At 31.3% G+C, this 17,550-nt stretch overlaps 1 protein-coding gene across 4 annotated transcripts in view; it reads left to right on the top strand.

The window, feature by feature from the left end:
• Positions 1 to 17,550, top strand: part of LOC148228660 (intermembrane lipid transfer protein VPS13A-like) — a 28,782-nt gene that overhangs the window by 9,461 nt on the left and 1,771 nt on the right. For 2 of the 4 annotated variants that reach the window (XM_088199942.1, XM_088199943.1), the window contains 33 exons: positions 39 to 247; positions 313 to 460; positions 525 to 916; positions 973 to 1,160; positions 1,234 to 1,307; positions 1,375 to 1,536; positions 1,596 to 1,738; positions 1,799 to 1,933; positions 2,584 to 2,755; positions 2,816 to 3,001; positions 3,060 to 3,252; positions 3,316 to 3,494; positions 3,563 to 3,788; positions 3,863 to 4,196; positions 4,264 to 4,463; positions 4,525 to 4,665; positions 4,722 to 5,859; positions 7,327 to 7,911; positions 7,971 to 8,262; positions 8,327 to 8,529; positions 8,593 to 8,729; positions 8,794 to 9,206; positions 9,436 to 9,642; positions 9,699 to 9,971; positions 11,856 to 12,130; positions 12,718 to 13,938; positions 14,539 to 14,734; positions 14,801 to 14,975; positions 15,039 to 15,152; positions 16,539 to 16,562; positions 16,674 to 16,855; positions 16,913 to 17,058; positions 17,128 to 17,254. In XM_088199942.1, the coding sequence (XP_088056068.1) occupies positions 39 to 247; positions 313 to 460; positions 525 to 916; positions 973 to 1,160; positions 1,234 to 1,307; positions 1,375 to 1,536; positions 1,596 to 1,738; positions 1,799 to 1,933; positions 2,584 to 2,755; positions 2,816 to 3,001; positions 3,060 to 3,252; positions 3,316 to 3,494; positions 3,563 to 3,788; positions 3,863 to 4,196; positions 4,264 to 4,463; positions 4,525 to 4,665; positions 4,722 to 5,859; positions 7,327 to 7,911; positions 7,971 to 8,262; positions 8,327 to 8,529; positions 8,593 to 8,729; positions 8,794 to 9,206; positions 9,436 to 9,642; positions 9,699 to 9,971; positions 11,856 to 12,130; positions 12,718 to 13,938; positions 14,539 to 14,734; positions 14,801 to 14,975; positions 15,039 to 15,152; positions 16,539 to 16,562; positions 16,674 to 16,855; positions 16,913 to 17,058; positions 17,128 to 17,254 (8,790 nt within the window). Of the gene's footprint in view, positions 1 to 38; positions 248 to 312; positions 461 to 524; positions 917 to 972; positions 1,161 to 1,233; positions 1,308 to 1,374; positions 1,537 to 1,595; positions 1,739 to 1,798; positions 1,934 to 2,583; positions 2,756 to 2,815; positions 3,002 to 3,059; positions 3,253 to 3,315; positions 3,495 to 3,562; positions 3,789 to 3,862; positions 4,197 to 4,263; positions 4,464 to 4,524; positions 4,666 to 4,721; positions 5,860 to 7,326; positions 7,912 to 7,970; positions 8,263 to 8,326; positions 8,530 to 8,592; positions 8,730 to 8,793; positions 9,207 to 9,435; positions 9,643 to 9,698; positions 9,972 to 11,855; positions 12,131 to 12,717; positions 13,939 to 14,538; positions 14,735 to 14,800; positions 14,976 to 15,038; positions 15,153 to 16,538; positions 16,563 to 16,673; positions 16,856 to 16,912; positions 17,059 to 17,127; positions 17,545 to 17,550 lie in introns of those variants that run through there. The other 2 variants (XM_088199945.1, XM_088199944.1) reach the window with 2 other exon arrangements.

Raw genomic sequence — 17,550 nt, 5'->3', positions numbered from 1 at the left:
TCTTAAAATTAATATTTATTTCTAATGAACATTTTTAGCACGCTTTATCAGAGATAATCAACTTTTTCCAAACGCGCTCTATGGCTGTAAACGACGTTGCTGATATAGTAACCGAAAAAATACGAAAAGTCACAGTAGTCGGTAAATCGTTAATAAATTACATTATAAAAAGGCATAAGATTATAAATATCAATATGGATCTGAAAGGACCATATGTGATAATCCCTGAATTTGGATCTTTGAATAAGTATGTTTATAGGATATACAAAATATGCTTTTAAATTCAATAATTAATTACATATATTATTACAGAAGTGGAAATGTATTAGTGATTGATTTAGGAAGAGTTGTAATAAAATCTGATCTACAACCTTCAAATAATCAATTGGAAGATGCCACTTGTATGGAATTAGAAGAAAGGTTGTACGATCGATTGCATGCAGATTGTTCTGCAATTCAAGTAAATTATGATAATATATTATTAAGTAATTTTACTTAAGATATAAAATATATTATATTTTTAGGTATTATTTGCTGATTCTGGAGATGAGTGGAGAAATGCACGAAAGATGGCAGATTCAGATTATCATCTGATAACGAAAATAAGAATGCAGTTCGTCTTTTCAAATAGCATAAAGCAAGACTATAAACTTTTACCGAAGCACAAATTGAACTTTACAATATCGAGTCTCAAGATTAATCTGTCTGATAGAAGAATCGGATTGCTGCTGGAATATTTTGATAACCTTCCGATACCAACATCAAACACAGTTCCAGTTTCAGTATTCGATTCATTGAACATTGATGGAAGAACAGCGTATGATTTTGATTTAGACAGAATTACAGACGATCCTACATATCGACAGTTGAAGAAGATTAAACATACGCTACCTTTGGCTCATCTATCGCGCAACAGGTGATTATTATACAGTTCTATAAATCTGCTCAAATGTTAATTTAAAATATTTTTAGAATGTATGATTCTATGACTGAAAAGTCGAGCGTTAGAAATGGCGTAGCAGATTCAGATAAATCAACTCATTCGATAGAACACAGTGATGATGATGCTGAAATTTGGGCTAGAACTGTCGATTTGCCTGGATTTGATGATAACGTTTCACCAAACAATAACATAACAGTTTTATTAAGATTTGTTATCGGTACGATAACAATGTGTATTATGATTATATTAATTATTGAACCCAGAATATTATGAATTGTAATTATTTTTAGGCGAAGTTGTGTTGAATCTATGTAGATCTTTGGACATGATGGATAAACCTTATATGATGCTGCGTTTTGGAAAAGTAAGTTTTGATTATTTGTTAAATTTAATAACATTATTTTAAATATTAAAATATATTCGATTTAAAGATATGTGTCGACGCAGCATTGATGAAATACGGTCCAGCTTTGCAAATCAATTTGCAGTCATTAATGCTATCTGATAAACTGCATCAAGGATCTTCTGGAGAATATCTAGAATTAATCACGACAGATCCTTCTGAAGAAGTTGCCAATATCTTATATAGAAAAGTATGATAATACAACTAATTTATAGTCACATACAAAATAACAATTGATCTATATTTTAGGTTCGAGCCGATTGTCCTGACTTCAAATCCCACTTTCATAGTGTCGAACAATCTTTGGTGGCCGATGTTGGTATCATCAATGTGACATTCCATAGAGAAGCTTGGGAAACTTTGTTTAAATATTTGGAATTTATAATGCAAAAGTATGCCTTGAAAATTTTTATTACTTAAAAAAATACTATTACATTATACAATCATTGTAGAGTACAATTCAGAGATACTGCGCAAGTGAAAAAAGCTTTAGGATCTCACACACAAACTGCTATGAGTCTTTTGGAAGGGACAGGTGTAGATCCTCCAATACCACCTGGTGCTACAAAATTCAGTTATTCTTTCAGGTATGCTTACTGCATTGTAAAACACGATTTTCGATATAAATCTAAGATAACTCAATTCCATCGAAATATTGAATTTAATTATGCGTCACATGTAACTATCAAAAACAATAAAGATAAACTATAAAAATACATTAAAAAATACCTAATAATCTTATTCTAACGCATAAAAATCAGTTTCTAAATAATTCAATATTTAAATAATATTTTTAAGTTAAATTTAATGTACCTACAATATTCCGTCTTTAAGATTTTCCCACTTTTATTCTAACCTTCGTGTCATTTTTATGCAATAATTGAGAGCGTCACGTACAATTTGTATATATTAGTTATACGTAAAGTTTTCCTGTGGGTTCCGGACGTGAAGAGAGAAGCGGCGGCTTCTGCAATCTTCGATGGCCTAATGTTGGATCTGTCTTCTTTTGGTCAAAAATTGAATGTCAGTAAATTATCAGAGAAAGTGTTTCCGGAAGTTTCCGCCCCTTTCGGTAGGACGGCCAATTACAAAAGGGTGGCGAGTTTTTGAAACAGATTACGAACAGCCGTTTGTAAACCAAATGTTTCTTAATTTTTTCTATGTCAAAATAATTAATATGTTGAACTATTAATATTTTTGTACTATAAATTATATAAAATTAACCATATCTTTCTAGATTATCGCAATTTGCACTGAAGCTGTCACATTCTGAAGTTGATATTTTAGAGATAAAATTAGGAGGATTGGAGAGTGATTGTGTTTATAAAGCAAACGATAGAATGATTTTGAAAGGATTTCTCAGTTCATTGACGGTCGATGACATGTCAGATATGACATTATACTCAAAGGTATTCTTAAAAATATAAATTTGATAAATCTTACCTGTAATAATATAATCAATATTTCAGTTACTCTGGGTAGACGAAGATAAAGTGTTTGAGATGAAATATGTTAGGCATAATCCCAGAGTTTACAGAGGTTCAGATAAGGACAGCTTAATAGAATTTGAAAACATAAAATCTGATGGATCTTTTAAGATATACATAGGAAGGTTACACGTGGTTTTGTTATATAAAATATTGATCGAACTACAGGTGAGCCTATTGATGATCAATTTTCTTAAAAAAAATACTCAATTCATATTTTTTTCAGCACTTTATTGAACCGTTCATTCCTACTGGAACAGCAAATTCTGCTGTTAAATATGCAGAAAATAATCTAGAATCTCAATTGACAAACATAAAAAGCTGGCAAACTAGATTGAACATTTCAATTGAAATACACGCACCTATAATTCTACTGCCTCAAAAAGCTACATCTCCAAATTTGGTAGTTTTTAACATGGGTAAGTTCAACACATCATCAATAATGGAATACAAGTGTTTAAAATATATAATATTAATTCCAGGTGATCTAACTGTTGAAAACTTCTTTAAAAATATCAACCAACCTGTCAACAAAGCATCTGAAAAAGATGATTCATATAAACATGCAGTTAAACCAGTTATTGATAATGTATTAATAAAACTTGATTCTATAACTTTGAGCAGAGCTGTCATGACTTTAGCTGGTACATTAGAAGTGCAAGTATGTATTTAAGTAATATTTTTATAAATTGTTAAAGTATATGTGTATTAATAATATTCGTTATTTAGGAGCCCATTCTTGAACCAGTTTCTCTAAGATTTGATATCAGAAGAGCAATCGGTTACCATAATTTATTGACTACGCAAACTTTTGGAAGTAGTTTGACTCAAAAAGACGTATTGTTATTTGAAGTTGACGCTTTAATGGAAGTTATTACTGTGAATCTGGGACAGAGGGATTTGTCTACCATTTTGGCTGTCTGGACAGATAATCTCATGGAAGGTCAATATGTTGGTAAGAAAAATATATATACAACTTCTCAATAATTTAATAAAAGCATAAAATAATATTTTGATTTTGTTGTTTAGGTACTAATACTACAAGTCATATAAGCGATCCAGTTGCAAGTTCAGATTCTTCAGTTAGAAAACTTCAAGGATTTTTCGCTCTATCTGAACCATTGAGAAAAGAAGCAGTGATCAGATTTATTTTAGAAGGAATTGAATTGAAAATATTCACAGATATAGATGAAGTTTTGAGTTCACCAGTCAGAGATTCCAATAGAGGTTTAGCAAAGTTGACAGCAGGAGAAGCTTCCTTCGCATTAGACTATTTTTCTGATAGATCGTTGGATGTGAAAGCAAATCTGCAAAGTCTTTCAATGGATGACATAAGACCAGATACTTCCATCGTTATTAAAAAGTAATATTTGATTATTAAATAAATCATTTTCTATATAAGATGTAAGTAACTTTTTTTAAATATTTAGGATGTTCCACTCGCATGCTGGAGAAAATAGACAAGACTATTGCGCAATATCTGTATCTTCACCGCCTATTATCGATCTAACGTTTCGTCAAAATCAAACAGGAGATCGTAATATAGACGTTCATGTAGAAAAGACTAGATTGAACTTTTCTGTACCGTTTTTCATGAACTTGGGCAGATTTATGCTTGACGCTCTACCAGGTATGTACTTTGAAATCATCCAATATTTTATCTATATAATTTTAATTTGTGTTGCTTCTAGGTGATAAATCTCTGGATGGCGGTGTTGTAAATCATGGTTACGTAGGTGATATAACGCATTCAAAACAAGAAGCAACTACCAACAGCAGATCTTTGAGACCTCCAAGTTCGGCTGATTCCACAAGTGGAAATTTCTCAACAGGTATTCCGATATGAAACATATAAAAATACAGCAATTACATTAATGATATATTTAAGGAACGCCTTTATGCGAAGACTCTTCAGGATTGACGTTCTCGATTCAGTTCAGAAAACCAGAAATAATGTTCTTCTCAGACTTGACGAAAACAGCTGGCCATGCATTATTGTTCAGAACTGAAATATTGTTCGATTACTCGAGACATTCATGCAGAGAGAATATGACATTATCTCTATCTGGTCTACAGATCATGTCGAAGTTGCAAAGCAAACTAAAAACTTCTCAACCTTATTTAGTCTTGCATCCGTGCGATATAGAGTTTTCAAAATCTTTCAAGAGCATAGAAGAAGGCGTAAAAGTCAACATGTCAGTGTCTTCTGTAGACTTGCACTTATCTGAAACTACAGTTCGAACCATCTCAGATATCGTAGACGACATTAGGACAGATATAGCGCCACCAGAAGAAAAAGAAGCATTTAACTTCCTAAATTACGCGCAAAAATCTATAGACAAAGCCGATAGCGAAGATTTATGGGCACCTAAAAAGATTTCTCCTTACACATATGTAAATCCTGAAGATCAGTATTATAGTGTACCTTCATATCCTACTAATAAAGCTTGTGAAACATTCACAATGGTCATACCTAGTATTAGAATTCTATTTGAGATTGAAGCAAAAGCTAGAATACCAGTTTTGATGTTCAAATCAAACATGGAAATGACCATATGCGACTGGTCGAAGCAGATGCACTCAAAATGCGAAATAAATATACAAGGCTCTTATTACAACGAAAAAGTTGATACTTGGGAACCACTCATCGAACCTATGGTTCACGAAGAAAATATATATAGACCTTGGGAGGTGCTTGTCAAATGCTTCCAAGCTAAATCGTATCCACTTTCGAGTAAATTAGATCACGATACGTCTTGCTCGGAAATGGACAACGATAGAAACAAGATAAGGAAAATCTCATTACAAAAGAGAACGGATAGCGATAGCGAAACATCAGGAGACGAAAACGATCAATTTGATAATGGAATGACTTTCATTAAACACAGAAGCGATAGCAAAGTCGAGGGTGAATATATGGCGGATAGCCTTAATTTTATAATGTGTTTGCGTCAGAATTCCGATTCGGAAAACGAAGATGGAATCATGGAAAAGTTAGCTTCGGCTATCGGACATCTATTTACCGGGTATTTATTACTTTTTTTTACAACGTATTATATAACAAAATATATGCCACAAAGATTAAATCATTTTATTCGTGTGGTGAATTTGCACGCTTGCAAAATCTGTCATTAGTTTTTCTTATCAAATATCATTTTATATATTTTTTTTTTTGACAAAATACTTTTTAATAGCGATTTTAATACTAATTATTATATATACATTGTACAAATTTCTGTACTTTCTTATGATAGTTAACATTTATTTATTGAAATGTACATTGTTTCAACATAAGATGCTTTACAATGAAGTAAATACAATCATTACTAGACTGAAATCAAAGTCTGTAAATCAGTGACAACTATTACAGCCTACAATCAATAGTGTCATTATGCATAAATTAGCTCTTAATATTTTTTTTATTTATTCATCTGGGAGATTAGGAAAATGTATGAAAACCTCACCTATGATGGATCAATCTCAATTATAATTATAAAATAATCACTAATTCCGATCTTTCAGAGATAGATAAAGAAATATAAATCCATCATGTATATCAGATTTGAATCCAGGTCTTTCAATCACGACTTATACCATTAGTCTATACTTCTATAGAAATGTATTTTTTCTAGTAGCGCAAAATTTAAGAGGACTTCAAAATGTATAATAAAGAAGAACTCAATAAATTAAAAGTATTAAATCTTTTTTAAATACTACTAAAAAAAAATTCTGTCAAGTATTACAAAAGCACTACAATAATAATTACATAATTATAAATACACAAAGTTTTTGTATTTATAACTATTCCTTGTATTGTATAACTAATTGCAATGAAAAATTAAAGTGGCCCAGACAATACCATTGGTGGTAATGTGGGGACCTATTTACATATGTATTTAATTTATTATGGCCAAAATTTGGCGGCATTCTGGTATCACTCTATTATGGCCAAAAACACACAAATTTATTATGGCCAAAAAACGGCGGCACATTTTCTTGGTGGACTTCGCCGGATAGACAGCGGCTGTGGTGCCTCGTCCACTCGCATATATTTTCATAACCAAATATGTAGTTATCACGTTCTTGCCGTAAATGTGTTTTTTACTATCGAGTACGTATAAGATAATAAATTAGGTTAAAAATGTATTTATTCATATTCAATCATTTTTTTACTGAAAAATATGATAATGAAGAGTATTTCAAGGTATATCGTAAATGCTCTGCATAAAACATATTGTGGCAATTTCTAATAAAAAATTGTCCTTTATGTTAAAGAAGTTGTTCAAATGCTTGTAGCTATCAATAAGTCACATAAATGATTGAACTACAGTTTTCTTGCCAAAGTGTATATTAAAAATTAAAATACATGCATATTAAATTATTTTTTTTACATTTAAATCATTATCGACAAATCGACGATATCTTTTAGGAAAAAACTAAAATACAAAAAATGCAAAACCGCTGAATAGTATCATTTATTTATTTCATTACAGAGATTCCAGCGATGGTGAAAATAGTGAATGTGAGGATTCTTCCGGAGCTGAACCTTCTGGTGTCGAATCAGAACAATCTGATCAAGAAACAGGAAATGGCGTCAAATTTAAAAAGTCTCCTGCCAAATACATGACTGACTCGGCAGTCCTTAAACCCGCTACCAACATTAACATGGGCATGAAAGCAGAAAGCATAGATTCTGGCCTTGAATCAGAAAATGTTTCTGATAAAATGGCTACTTACGTCATGATAGAATCCAGAGATTTATTGAATATCACATTAACACCTCAATCGATGAAAGTCATTTACGATTTGGCTAATAACTTCACTCAAAAAATAATATCGATAGTCGATTATCAAACTGTATTGGGAGTAGATTACGAGAATCCAATCAATCTTATCAATGACATAGGTCCTGCTTCGAGAGTTGAATTGGTATCACACGCAGAATTGGATATTACAGGAAATGATCGTGTGATAGCATTTGCAAATTATGATAAAGACTATAGTTGTCCAAGTAGTCCTGCCAATAGCTTCGATGGAAGAAATCATGGTTCGATTGGTTCTGAACATGATTGGGAAACGTACGTATTGAAGCACATATGTAATGAAAGACTTCTTTTTAATGTAAATATTATTTTAGATTTGAAGGTGGTTTTAATTGTGAAATTCGGACACCCACTCCACAGCCAATGTTTAGTCCAACGCAATTGTTTCCATTGGATCCTGTATCGCAATTGTATAGAAAGATCACTGAAGAACGTTTAATTATCAAGATACAAGATTTCGACGATCTATCTATAGTTTGCCCTCAAAGGGCCGTAAATAAATTGCATTCTTTACAGCCGAGCAAAAATAACACTAAATATCATATAATGTTGAACACTGATTCTAAATACAAGAATAAGAAGGTCGTTCTGAGATCTCCTCTACAGGTTTGAATTTTTGATGAGCATTTTATATTTATTTATATGCTTATTTAATAACATTTACTTATAGATCAGAAACGAAACTACATACGCCATTGGAATATTTTATAGAAAGACAGATTTAGAAGCTTTAAATATCAGCTTAATGGGAGAGCAGATGAATCCGTTTGAAGGAACTATGCGAATACATATTTTAGAACCGGATGAAACTTATAATATACCGTTATATGTAGCATACCATTGCCAATTATATTTGCAACCAACTTATGTCGAGTAAGTGTATTTAAAGTAAATGATTATATACGTATTAATTAACTTATCTAAAATGATTTATAGCAAATATCACGTGACTAGTCATGGCTTATGGTGGCCTGAGTTATCTACTGATTTAAATACTGGGGTTAATTTATGTTGTTTGCCAAAAGAAGATAAAGATCCAACTGGATTTTCAATACGCGCTTTCACTACTGAAGGTATATATCTAAATTTATAATAAAACTTATCTACAATATGCTATATTTATTTTATATTTTCTAGGAACAAAGGCAAATAAAACTTCGCATACGATTCCCAATTATCTTATTCGTCTTTTATCTCCATTGACAATACACAATCGTCTTCCATATGCTGTAGAAATCAAAGTACCTAACATTGATTATCAAATCAGGATAGAAGCAGGAGAGAAGACTAACGCTTATCACATGAATATTAACAAATCTCATAGAGTTATAGTCGAAATAAACTATTTGGGTCTACCATGGATTGGCAGCTTCAATCTGAGTAATGATTTACATGAGAAAACTCTGACTATGACAACTGATATTGATACAGATGGCGGAAATAAACAGTTGGGGTTGGGTATCAAAGTTGATAGAACTGAAGGGTGTGAATTATTCCTTCATGCTCCTTATTGGATTATAAATAAGACTGGATTGCCCCTACAGCTAAAAGTAAGTAGATGTTTTATTTTTTGCTCTTCATCTGTGCTAGAACTTTTTATCCACAGACTTCTTTGATAGATGCATTTTCATAAATAACTTTTGCTCTTATTTATTAAGCCTGATTGCTATTTACGTAGTTAACCTTTTTATATTATTAAAACATATATGGACGTCTCAACTAAAAACAGCCGTTCATATTCTTAATGATTGTAGTATAATCCTTATATGATATTTTTAGGGATCAAAATCTGATATGGTTTATGAATGCGTCGGTTCTGAACCTCTACTATTTAACTACAAACGTTCCATAAGAAAAAAACAAGTGCGACTAAGAATCTATCAAAGTTCTTGGTCTTCTGCTTTTGGTTTGGATACAGTTGGTGCTCCAGGTTTGATAATATGTAATCATCGAGAAAGGAATCGTCATTATAGGATCCTAATGACTGTAAGTATTTAATTTTATATAATATGAAGAATATGTACTCAATTTGATTTTGACAGGTGAGTCTCTCTCAATTATGCCCACAATTGACGAGAATCGTAACTCTGTTACCATACTTTTTGGTTTCAAACGAAACCAAGAAGTATTTGAGATTCATGGAAGAAAATGAAAGGGCAGATCTTTGGATGGATTTGGCTCCAACTCTATGTGTGCCATTTTGGCCTGAAACTGATTCAATGAAAATGCATTGCAAATATAGAGATTCGTCGTTGGTTTCACAACATTTTCCTATAACATCAATTCACAACACTGTTCTAAGGATGGATAAAGGGGTATGTTGCATAATAATGTTTATTTACATATAAAAATATTAAGTAATATAAAAATCATAAAAATATATTTAAGCATCTTTCTTCGTTAGAAGTCCTTTGCCTTTTAAATCAAAAGATGAACTAATCGATTTTTGAACATCTACAATCGTCGGTTCTTTGAGATTTTCGGAACTTTTATGACCTTTAGTAGTAGTTTCTTTATCCTTAATTTAAAAATATATATTATTACTTTATAGTTATTTTTTAAAATAATATGTAAATTACTTGATCGCTTCTGGCACGCCTCGCATTAAATCTTTCTTTAATGTCTACTTCTGGAACTTCGAAAGTTGAAATAAAATCCGAGCTAATTTTTGGTAAATCTAATACCTAAGATAAAAATTGTGTTATATATATTTAATATTTAATTGTATAGTATTATTTTAAATACCCAATTCATTGGAGCTGTGTATGAAGTCAAATTTTTGCCTATTGGTTTGACATCATTAAAAAAAGTATTGTCTTGAATGTTACGCTTGAAAATTTCAGGATTTATCTATAAATATTAATTTTTATAATAATGATTGATCTTTAAATTTAAATAATTAAAAATATAATACCTTAGTATCTGGTACACCAAATGATGTTGCAGGCGGAGTTTTAGAATGCTCTTCTGATTTTTTATCAGAATCTGATGGTATATGGTATGGAGGATATGGAGTTGACTATTGTATTGAAAATAATTTAATAATGCTGATTTATACTATGCCTTATCAATTTATGTTTATTACCTTAATGTCAAGAATACCGTACGATCTTCCTGGAGGACTTCTTTTGACAGTTTTGTCTGAGTTCGAGTCTGATTTTATCTTTGGATAACCAACGACCTTAAAATATATGTATATATACTTGAACATATTATTTATAAATATTTTATATTATTTTCATTTAACTTACTGAAGAAAATGGCACTCCATAAGACGTGGCAGGTGTAGTTTTTGCAACAATAACCTGAATAAAATTATTAAAAAATTATTCATAATTTATAATAAATATATAAAGTAAATCATTATTACTTCTTCGTCTAGTTTTCCAGACTCTTCTAATTGTATTCGCTTTTCAGCTATATCAATTAATTCTTTCGGTGGTTTTAACTCAGTGAAAACATCTTCAGAACTCTAAAATAATAATAAGTATATAGCATTATATGGCAGTCAAACAGTAAAAGTAATTTATACTAACTTCATTATTTTTATATATTTCATTGACTTCTCTTTTAAAAGTTTTATCATCTTTATTTTCTGTAACATCATTAATTTGGATCTGAAAGTTAGATTTGAGTATTGATTTAAGTTCTGTAAACAAAAAGTATGAATAAAATTATACTTACGCTTCTTATTGGAGGTGTATCTAATATTTCCTTACTGGTATCATATAGAATACTGTCAGCATAAAACTCTTCACTGTCAACATAAATGGGTCCTAATTGTTTAACTTTTGGTATGCTGCGTGGTTTCAATATATGATCGGTTTCGTTTTTAACAACGTTATCCGTAATAGTTAAATTTTCACACTCTTTCGATTTGTTAATATCAACACTTCTGGATTCGCACAAGATAAATATTTGCAAAAACACACACAACTTGAACACCAATGACATGTTGATATTTTCCTTTTGCGACTATTCAAGTGAAAGCTGAGGCTTACTGTGAATTTCAACAGTTCCGCCTCTGCCCCTATATATATATATGTACATACTTTTCAAAAGTGATAAGTAAAGAATTAATTATCACGTTTCTATTTTTTCCACTTAACACGTGCATGACAAATTCACAGTTTTTTTGTACTTTCGCTCTTTATTTCATAACGTTACGATTGTATAATTCGATTATATGTTATTTTCAGACCGGCATTTGCGTAAACGTCGTCGGAGGAATAGACAAACCGTTTACCATCACTTTCATGAATTACAAGCCTGGTGATTCTCCAGTGAGAGTCGACAATCTATGCGAAGACATATTTTTAAAATTAAATCAGAGTGACTCAGGACAAGTCACTCTATTGAGTCCCAATCAATCAGCGTTATACACTTGGGATGATCCTACAAAGGAAAGGACTCTGTTCTGGAATGTTTACAATAATAAAGGAAAGGGATTCAAAGCCGAATTTCTAAAGGACGGGTAATAAATTAAACAAATATTATTATAGGGCAGTGGCTTTCCAAAGTTCATGTAATTTAAGCATACTTTCTAACTTATACGTATAAGAAAAACGTCTTATTTTAAGATTGACTTACAATTCATTTTGTACACCTCTTAAGTTTCTTGACTACAACGTCATAAAGATTTCGCAACTGTTATATAACTACTTTGACACCCAACGAGCGCGGATTTTCTCAAATCATAATCTTTCAGTAATCATTTCATAGTGTATATTATTCGTTAAACACTGATCAAATCGATTTTTTATTTATTATTTTAAAAGTAGGATGAAAGAGCGCAACTGTTCGACTAAGAAGTGCATTTAATTGTTTCTAGAAATGGTATGTTAAACACTGAGTCAATGTGCAAGGTGTCGTGACGGAGTGCAGGTTAAGATATAGCCGGATAAGTGTTTTCATTTTCGTAATATAACATTTTGCCATCTTGCAAACTGTACTCCATAACTAGATTCAAATATAAATAATGATGTATTTTTTGCATAATCAACAAGTTTGGGAACCACTGTATTATATAATATACTTTTTTAATTCATATTTCATGTGTAGGTTCGGAGAAGTTCGAGTCAGCTTCCACACAGTCAAACAATCTTCGACAACGAATACAAACAGTGTCACTTCAAAACTATCATCAACACTCAAAAAGTTTACTCCGAAATCTCCAGAACCGGAATCATCAAGCAGCGAAGACTCGGACACTTCGGAAGTATCAAAAGCCAATTCAAAAGCGACCAAAACGAGAAAAGATAAAGCTGTAGTTTATTGGGTGTCATATTTAGAAAACTATCAAAGAGTCTTCATGTTGACCCAAGAGGAAAGAATAGCTTATCAATACAGACACAAGATAGACTCCGAAAAGTGTAACTATGAAATATTTCTATCGCTTACTGGTATCGGTTTTTCCATCTGCATGCAAACTAGCACAGGCATTAAAGAATTGTCTTACATTAGCTTGACTGATTCACCCGCCAAGTGGGAAATCTGTATTGCTCATAAATGGAAGTTGCTACCATTAGAATTGACTACATGGATTGAAGACAGATTCAAGTCGGAGCAGAAAAAGAGTCAACCCAAGGAATGCATACATATAGACTTTGAAAAGATGCAGATGACCAAACCGGTCTTTGCCGAACTACGTAGGACTTACTTCCCGGCTTTGTGGCTGCAGTGCCGCAAATCTGAAAATCAGACATATGTCCATCTTAAAATGCATCGTTTACAAATCGATAATCAGTTAAACGAAGCAGTTTTCCCTTCCGTTCTTTATCCTGCTATAATACCTGTAAACGTAGCGAAGAAAGTAGGAGTTCGCCCTTGCATTGAATACATCAGTCTGAAACGTAATAGACCATATTTTAATCAAGATGTTTATAAATACATAAAGTTGCTAGTACAAGAGTTTTGCATTCAGCTTGATAGAGGTTTCGTGAACTATATATTTGATTTATTAAACGAATGGACTGTCGAAGAAAAGCCAGCTTTAAGGCTGAGAGCTGATTTGGCTTTAGTTCACGTTCCCATAACTAACGTAGCAGCGAGACAGTCGATTGATAATTCTAGACTTGCCATAATAGAATACATGCATCTATCTCCAATGAAATTCCAATTGAGCTTATCTTCGAGGGGTTATAATAAAGAAAACGTAGTTTCAAGATCTAAAACCAACTCAAAGAAGGAGAATAGACCTAAGTTGTTCAATAGTGATCTATTGGAATTTTTGTTCAATTCTTGGAGCTCTTTCTTGACAGAGATGAAAGGTGTTAAATTGAAGTAAGTATTACGTATACCTATTAATGAGTTTACGTCTTTATCACATTATTTCTCTGATTTTCATGGTATGCTATAAAAAAGTAACATCGTTCACGCTTTCCATGAGTCTTTAGTTTTGACTAAAATAAGCGGTAATTCAAAAAAATCAGGCGATTCTTGACATAGATTTTGACTTTCTGTCTCTTAAAATGTCGCCCCTTAAATTATTATAATAATTGTGTATATGTATTTTGTATAAAATTTAGGGTATATCTGACCGCAGGCTGCAACGAGGTGTTCTATTGCACTACAAACTTTTAGTGAAATTTGTGAGATGCAGTTAATGTTTTACCTTTCCATGGTAGAACTTTCCAATACAAATTTTAGATAGTTTATATAGCATATTTTTAGCCATAATTTTCACTACTAATTTTAAATGTTATATAATGTTACTATTTACACCATTTCGAATTCTTGAAAGCCAGCACTAAAAAAGTGCTTTAAAGGAGACATTTATTTTAAATTTTAATCTATATTTCTAGGTCAAAAAAAGGCTAAACCTCAAATATTATATTATACAGTGGACTTCATCTTGTAATATATTTTTTTACTATATTTTAGAATGTCATTTTATGAAGTCTTGGGACAAACAATGTCTTCTTCGCAAGTAATAGCAAACGCTTATCAACATTATTACATTCAAGTCATACAGCAGTTTTACGTGTTGATCTTGGGATTGGACGTTCTAGGAAATCCTTATAATGCATTAGCAGATTTCTCTAAAGCCATCACCAACTTCTTCTATGAACCTTTTGTGGTATGATCTTTTCATAATCACACTATCGTATTTAAAATATCTAACATGTTGATCACTCCAATTTAGGGAATACCTGAAGGACCTGAAGAAGTTTCCAACCGTCTTGCTTACGGAGCATCTACACTGTACGGTCACTGTTCCGGAAATACAAACAGAATGGAATCTCTTTTGTCGCAATCTTTGGGAGAATTAGTAGCGACCTTATCATTTGATGACGATTATAAAAAGAAAAGAAAATATGGTATGAATAAATAAGAAGCAATGTAAAAGAGTGCCTTTTAATGTATTTCATTGTTTATTTCAGGATATGGTACTCAAAAGAACAGCGATTTACCTGAATCGTCTATTTTGGCTAGTCAAAGTTATATAATGAGTGTTACTTTGGGACTTGGTGGTATTATAACTAAACCAACATTTGGTGAGTAGATTTCTGATATTTCAATATTTTTATGATTATTTATAATTGGATCTCATTTTAGTCAAAAGTTTAATAAACGAGATCTTTTTTTTATTTTGCATTAAGTTAGTTTTATGGTCTGAATACGTGTGTATTTAAAAACTATGGTTATTTAATGTTTTCTATATTGCTTATATATTAATGTATATAGAAGATCTTTGATTTGAACATTAATGAATAAAAGAGGTTTAAGTGATCTAAAAATTCATTTTCTTGCGTTCTATTATATAGATGCAATGGATTTTATCAAATTTTGTCGATATATATTTTATTAAATGTGTAGAATAATGTTTTTAGTAAAAATTGGTTCTACAGTAAAAGCTTTAATGCAGTTTCATTAAAACAAGGCAGTTTTTATACAATCTTATATACACTTTTTTTGATATACACTAAATAATATTACATACGTCATTGTAAAAACTATTCATAATAATTTTCATCCGAAATTTGCTAGTGTAGTACTGCTCAATAAATAAAATTGAATCCTTTTTATGACACTATAAACCTTTTAAAAGATATAAAATAATAGCACTAAATACCCGACATTTTCGTGCTATTATCCAAAATGTAGCAAGACATACATGCAAGCTGATGACGCAATAAATATTTTTATGGGAGATTTGTACTTAAAAACTTTTTCCAAACAATATGTATCTATGGAAAAAAACAACATACAAATTAGACAATTTGTTTTTGAGATAATCTTGTACAAACATACACGAGCCTACGCAAAAAATCATATTAAGTTTTTTTGCATTGTCTAACGTTCACTCCGTTTCGCTAAAAATGTATTTTGCCATTATTTGGTGTTATAATACTCCTTGAGTAGATCTTCTTTAATTATCGCACAATATTTCAACTTAAGATGTAAGACTTACACCTGCGAGTTAAATTACAAAAATAATGTTCATGAATCAAATATCTTCCGTAATATTGTTTTTAGCATGTTACAACTTTCTTTTATAGTTATTTTATTTTCATATACGTTACATGTATTGTTGTTAAAAGAGTTTGCGTTTCATTTTATTATGTTAAACACAAATTAACATTTTATTCCCAAACATACATCATAATGTGTGTATTTAATTTCCTTCTTTAATACTATGCGAGCACATCTTACTACAAAAATGTGGCACTGATCTATTACATTTAACAACTGACTCACTCTCTTTTTTTAACAAATAATCGTTCACTAACAATGTGTGTGTTTAAGAGAATGTAATTACAATGTTTTACCAGGGCATGTTTATTAATTAAAAAAATATAAACATACAATGCTTGTTTTGATCATTTTAATGGAATGTTATGTATTTTTCATGTTTTCATAATTGTCTTCTTCGACGGCAGACGAAGAATTCACGTTGAATGAAGGTAACGGACATTGCATGATAACATAATTACTCACTATTTATCTTAAAAATATTATAGCAATTCACAATACATCATATCTTAAGTTGAGCATAATTATTTATAATTTTTCAGGCGGAAGAAATGAATGTGTCGAAGGCGTTGTAAAGAACTGCGGAGGAACTGTGGCAGTTTTTGGATCCAAATCTGGTAGTAACACGATTTCTACAATGTATGATTCTTTAAGACGTGCTGCAGAAAGCGGTAGACCGATTGTATTGAGAGCTAGATTACCAAGATATTGCCACCCGTATGAAGTAAGTTGATCTGAAATATTCATTCAATCAAAAATTGTAATACCTACCTTTTCTTAGGGTATAAAACCTTATTCGTTATATCAAGCGCTTGGTTTAAGACTATTAGCGTCTTTAGAAAGAGGGCACTATGCCGATACGGATGTGTATCTGGCTCACGCTGCGCTAACCACGAATGCTAAAGTCACATTGCTGCTCACAATGCAGTAATTATTATTTATTGTAATAATTATATCTAATGTTCATACATATCAAACATATTTATATAATTTCAGGCACATATTCCTCATAAGAACTGGCAATTCAGGCAGTCCTTGGCAAATCGAATGGGCTATCAGAATCGATGATGTGATAGGCGTTCCAAATATCAGCGAAAATAAATTGATTTTTGTTGTTAAACAAGTAAATTATTTTTTCTAAATGATTTTCTACTATCCTTTACAAGTATTCACCACACCTTTTCGATTGTATTATATCCCGTAACTTCATTATCAAGAGTTTTTGACAGGATTCAGTGGAAATTCGCAAGTGGGCTGAAACGGAGTGTTCTACGAAATTTTGCTGTTCGTGAATAAAATAAAAAAATAATATTGGCATAAAAAATCAACTAGTCCCTATACTATATTATTGACATTAGAATTACTAGCCTTTAAACTTATTTGTACACATAACACATGTATAAAAAAATTACTCTTTTA

Source organism: Plectrocnemia conspersa, unplaced genomic scaffold, assembly GCF_051122295.1.
Source record: "Plectrocnemia conspersa isolate PC_06_02 unplaced genomic scaffold, ASM5112229v1 ptg000012l, whole genome shotgun sequence".
In the NCBI taxonomy this organism is placed as follows: domain Eukaryota; kingdom Metazoa; phylum Arthropoda; class Insecta; order Trichoptera; family Polycentropodidae; genus Plectrocnemia; species Plectrocnemia conspersa.
This window is presented reverse-complemented; position numbering and strand designations above follow the sequence as displayed.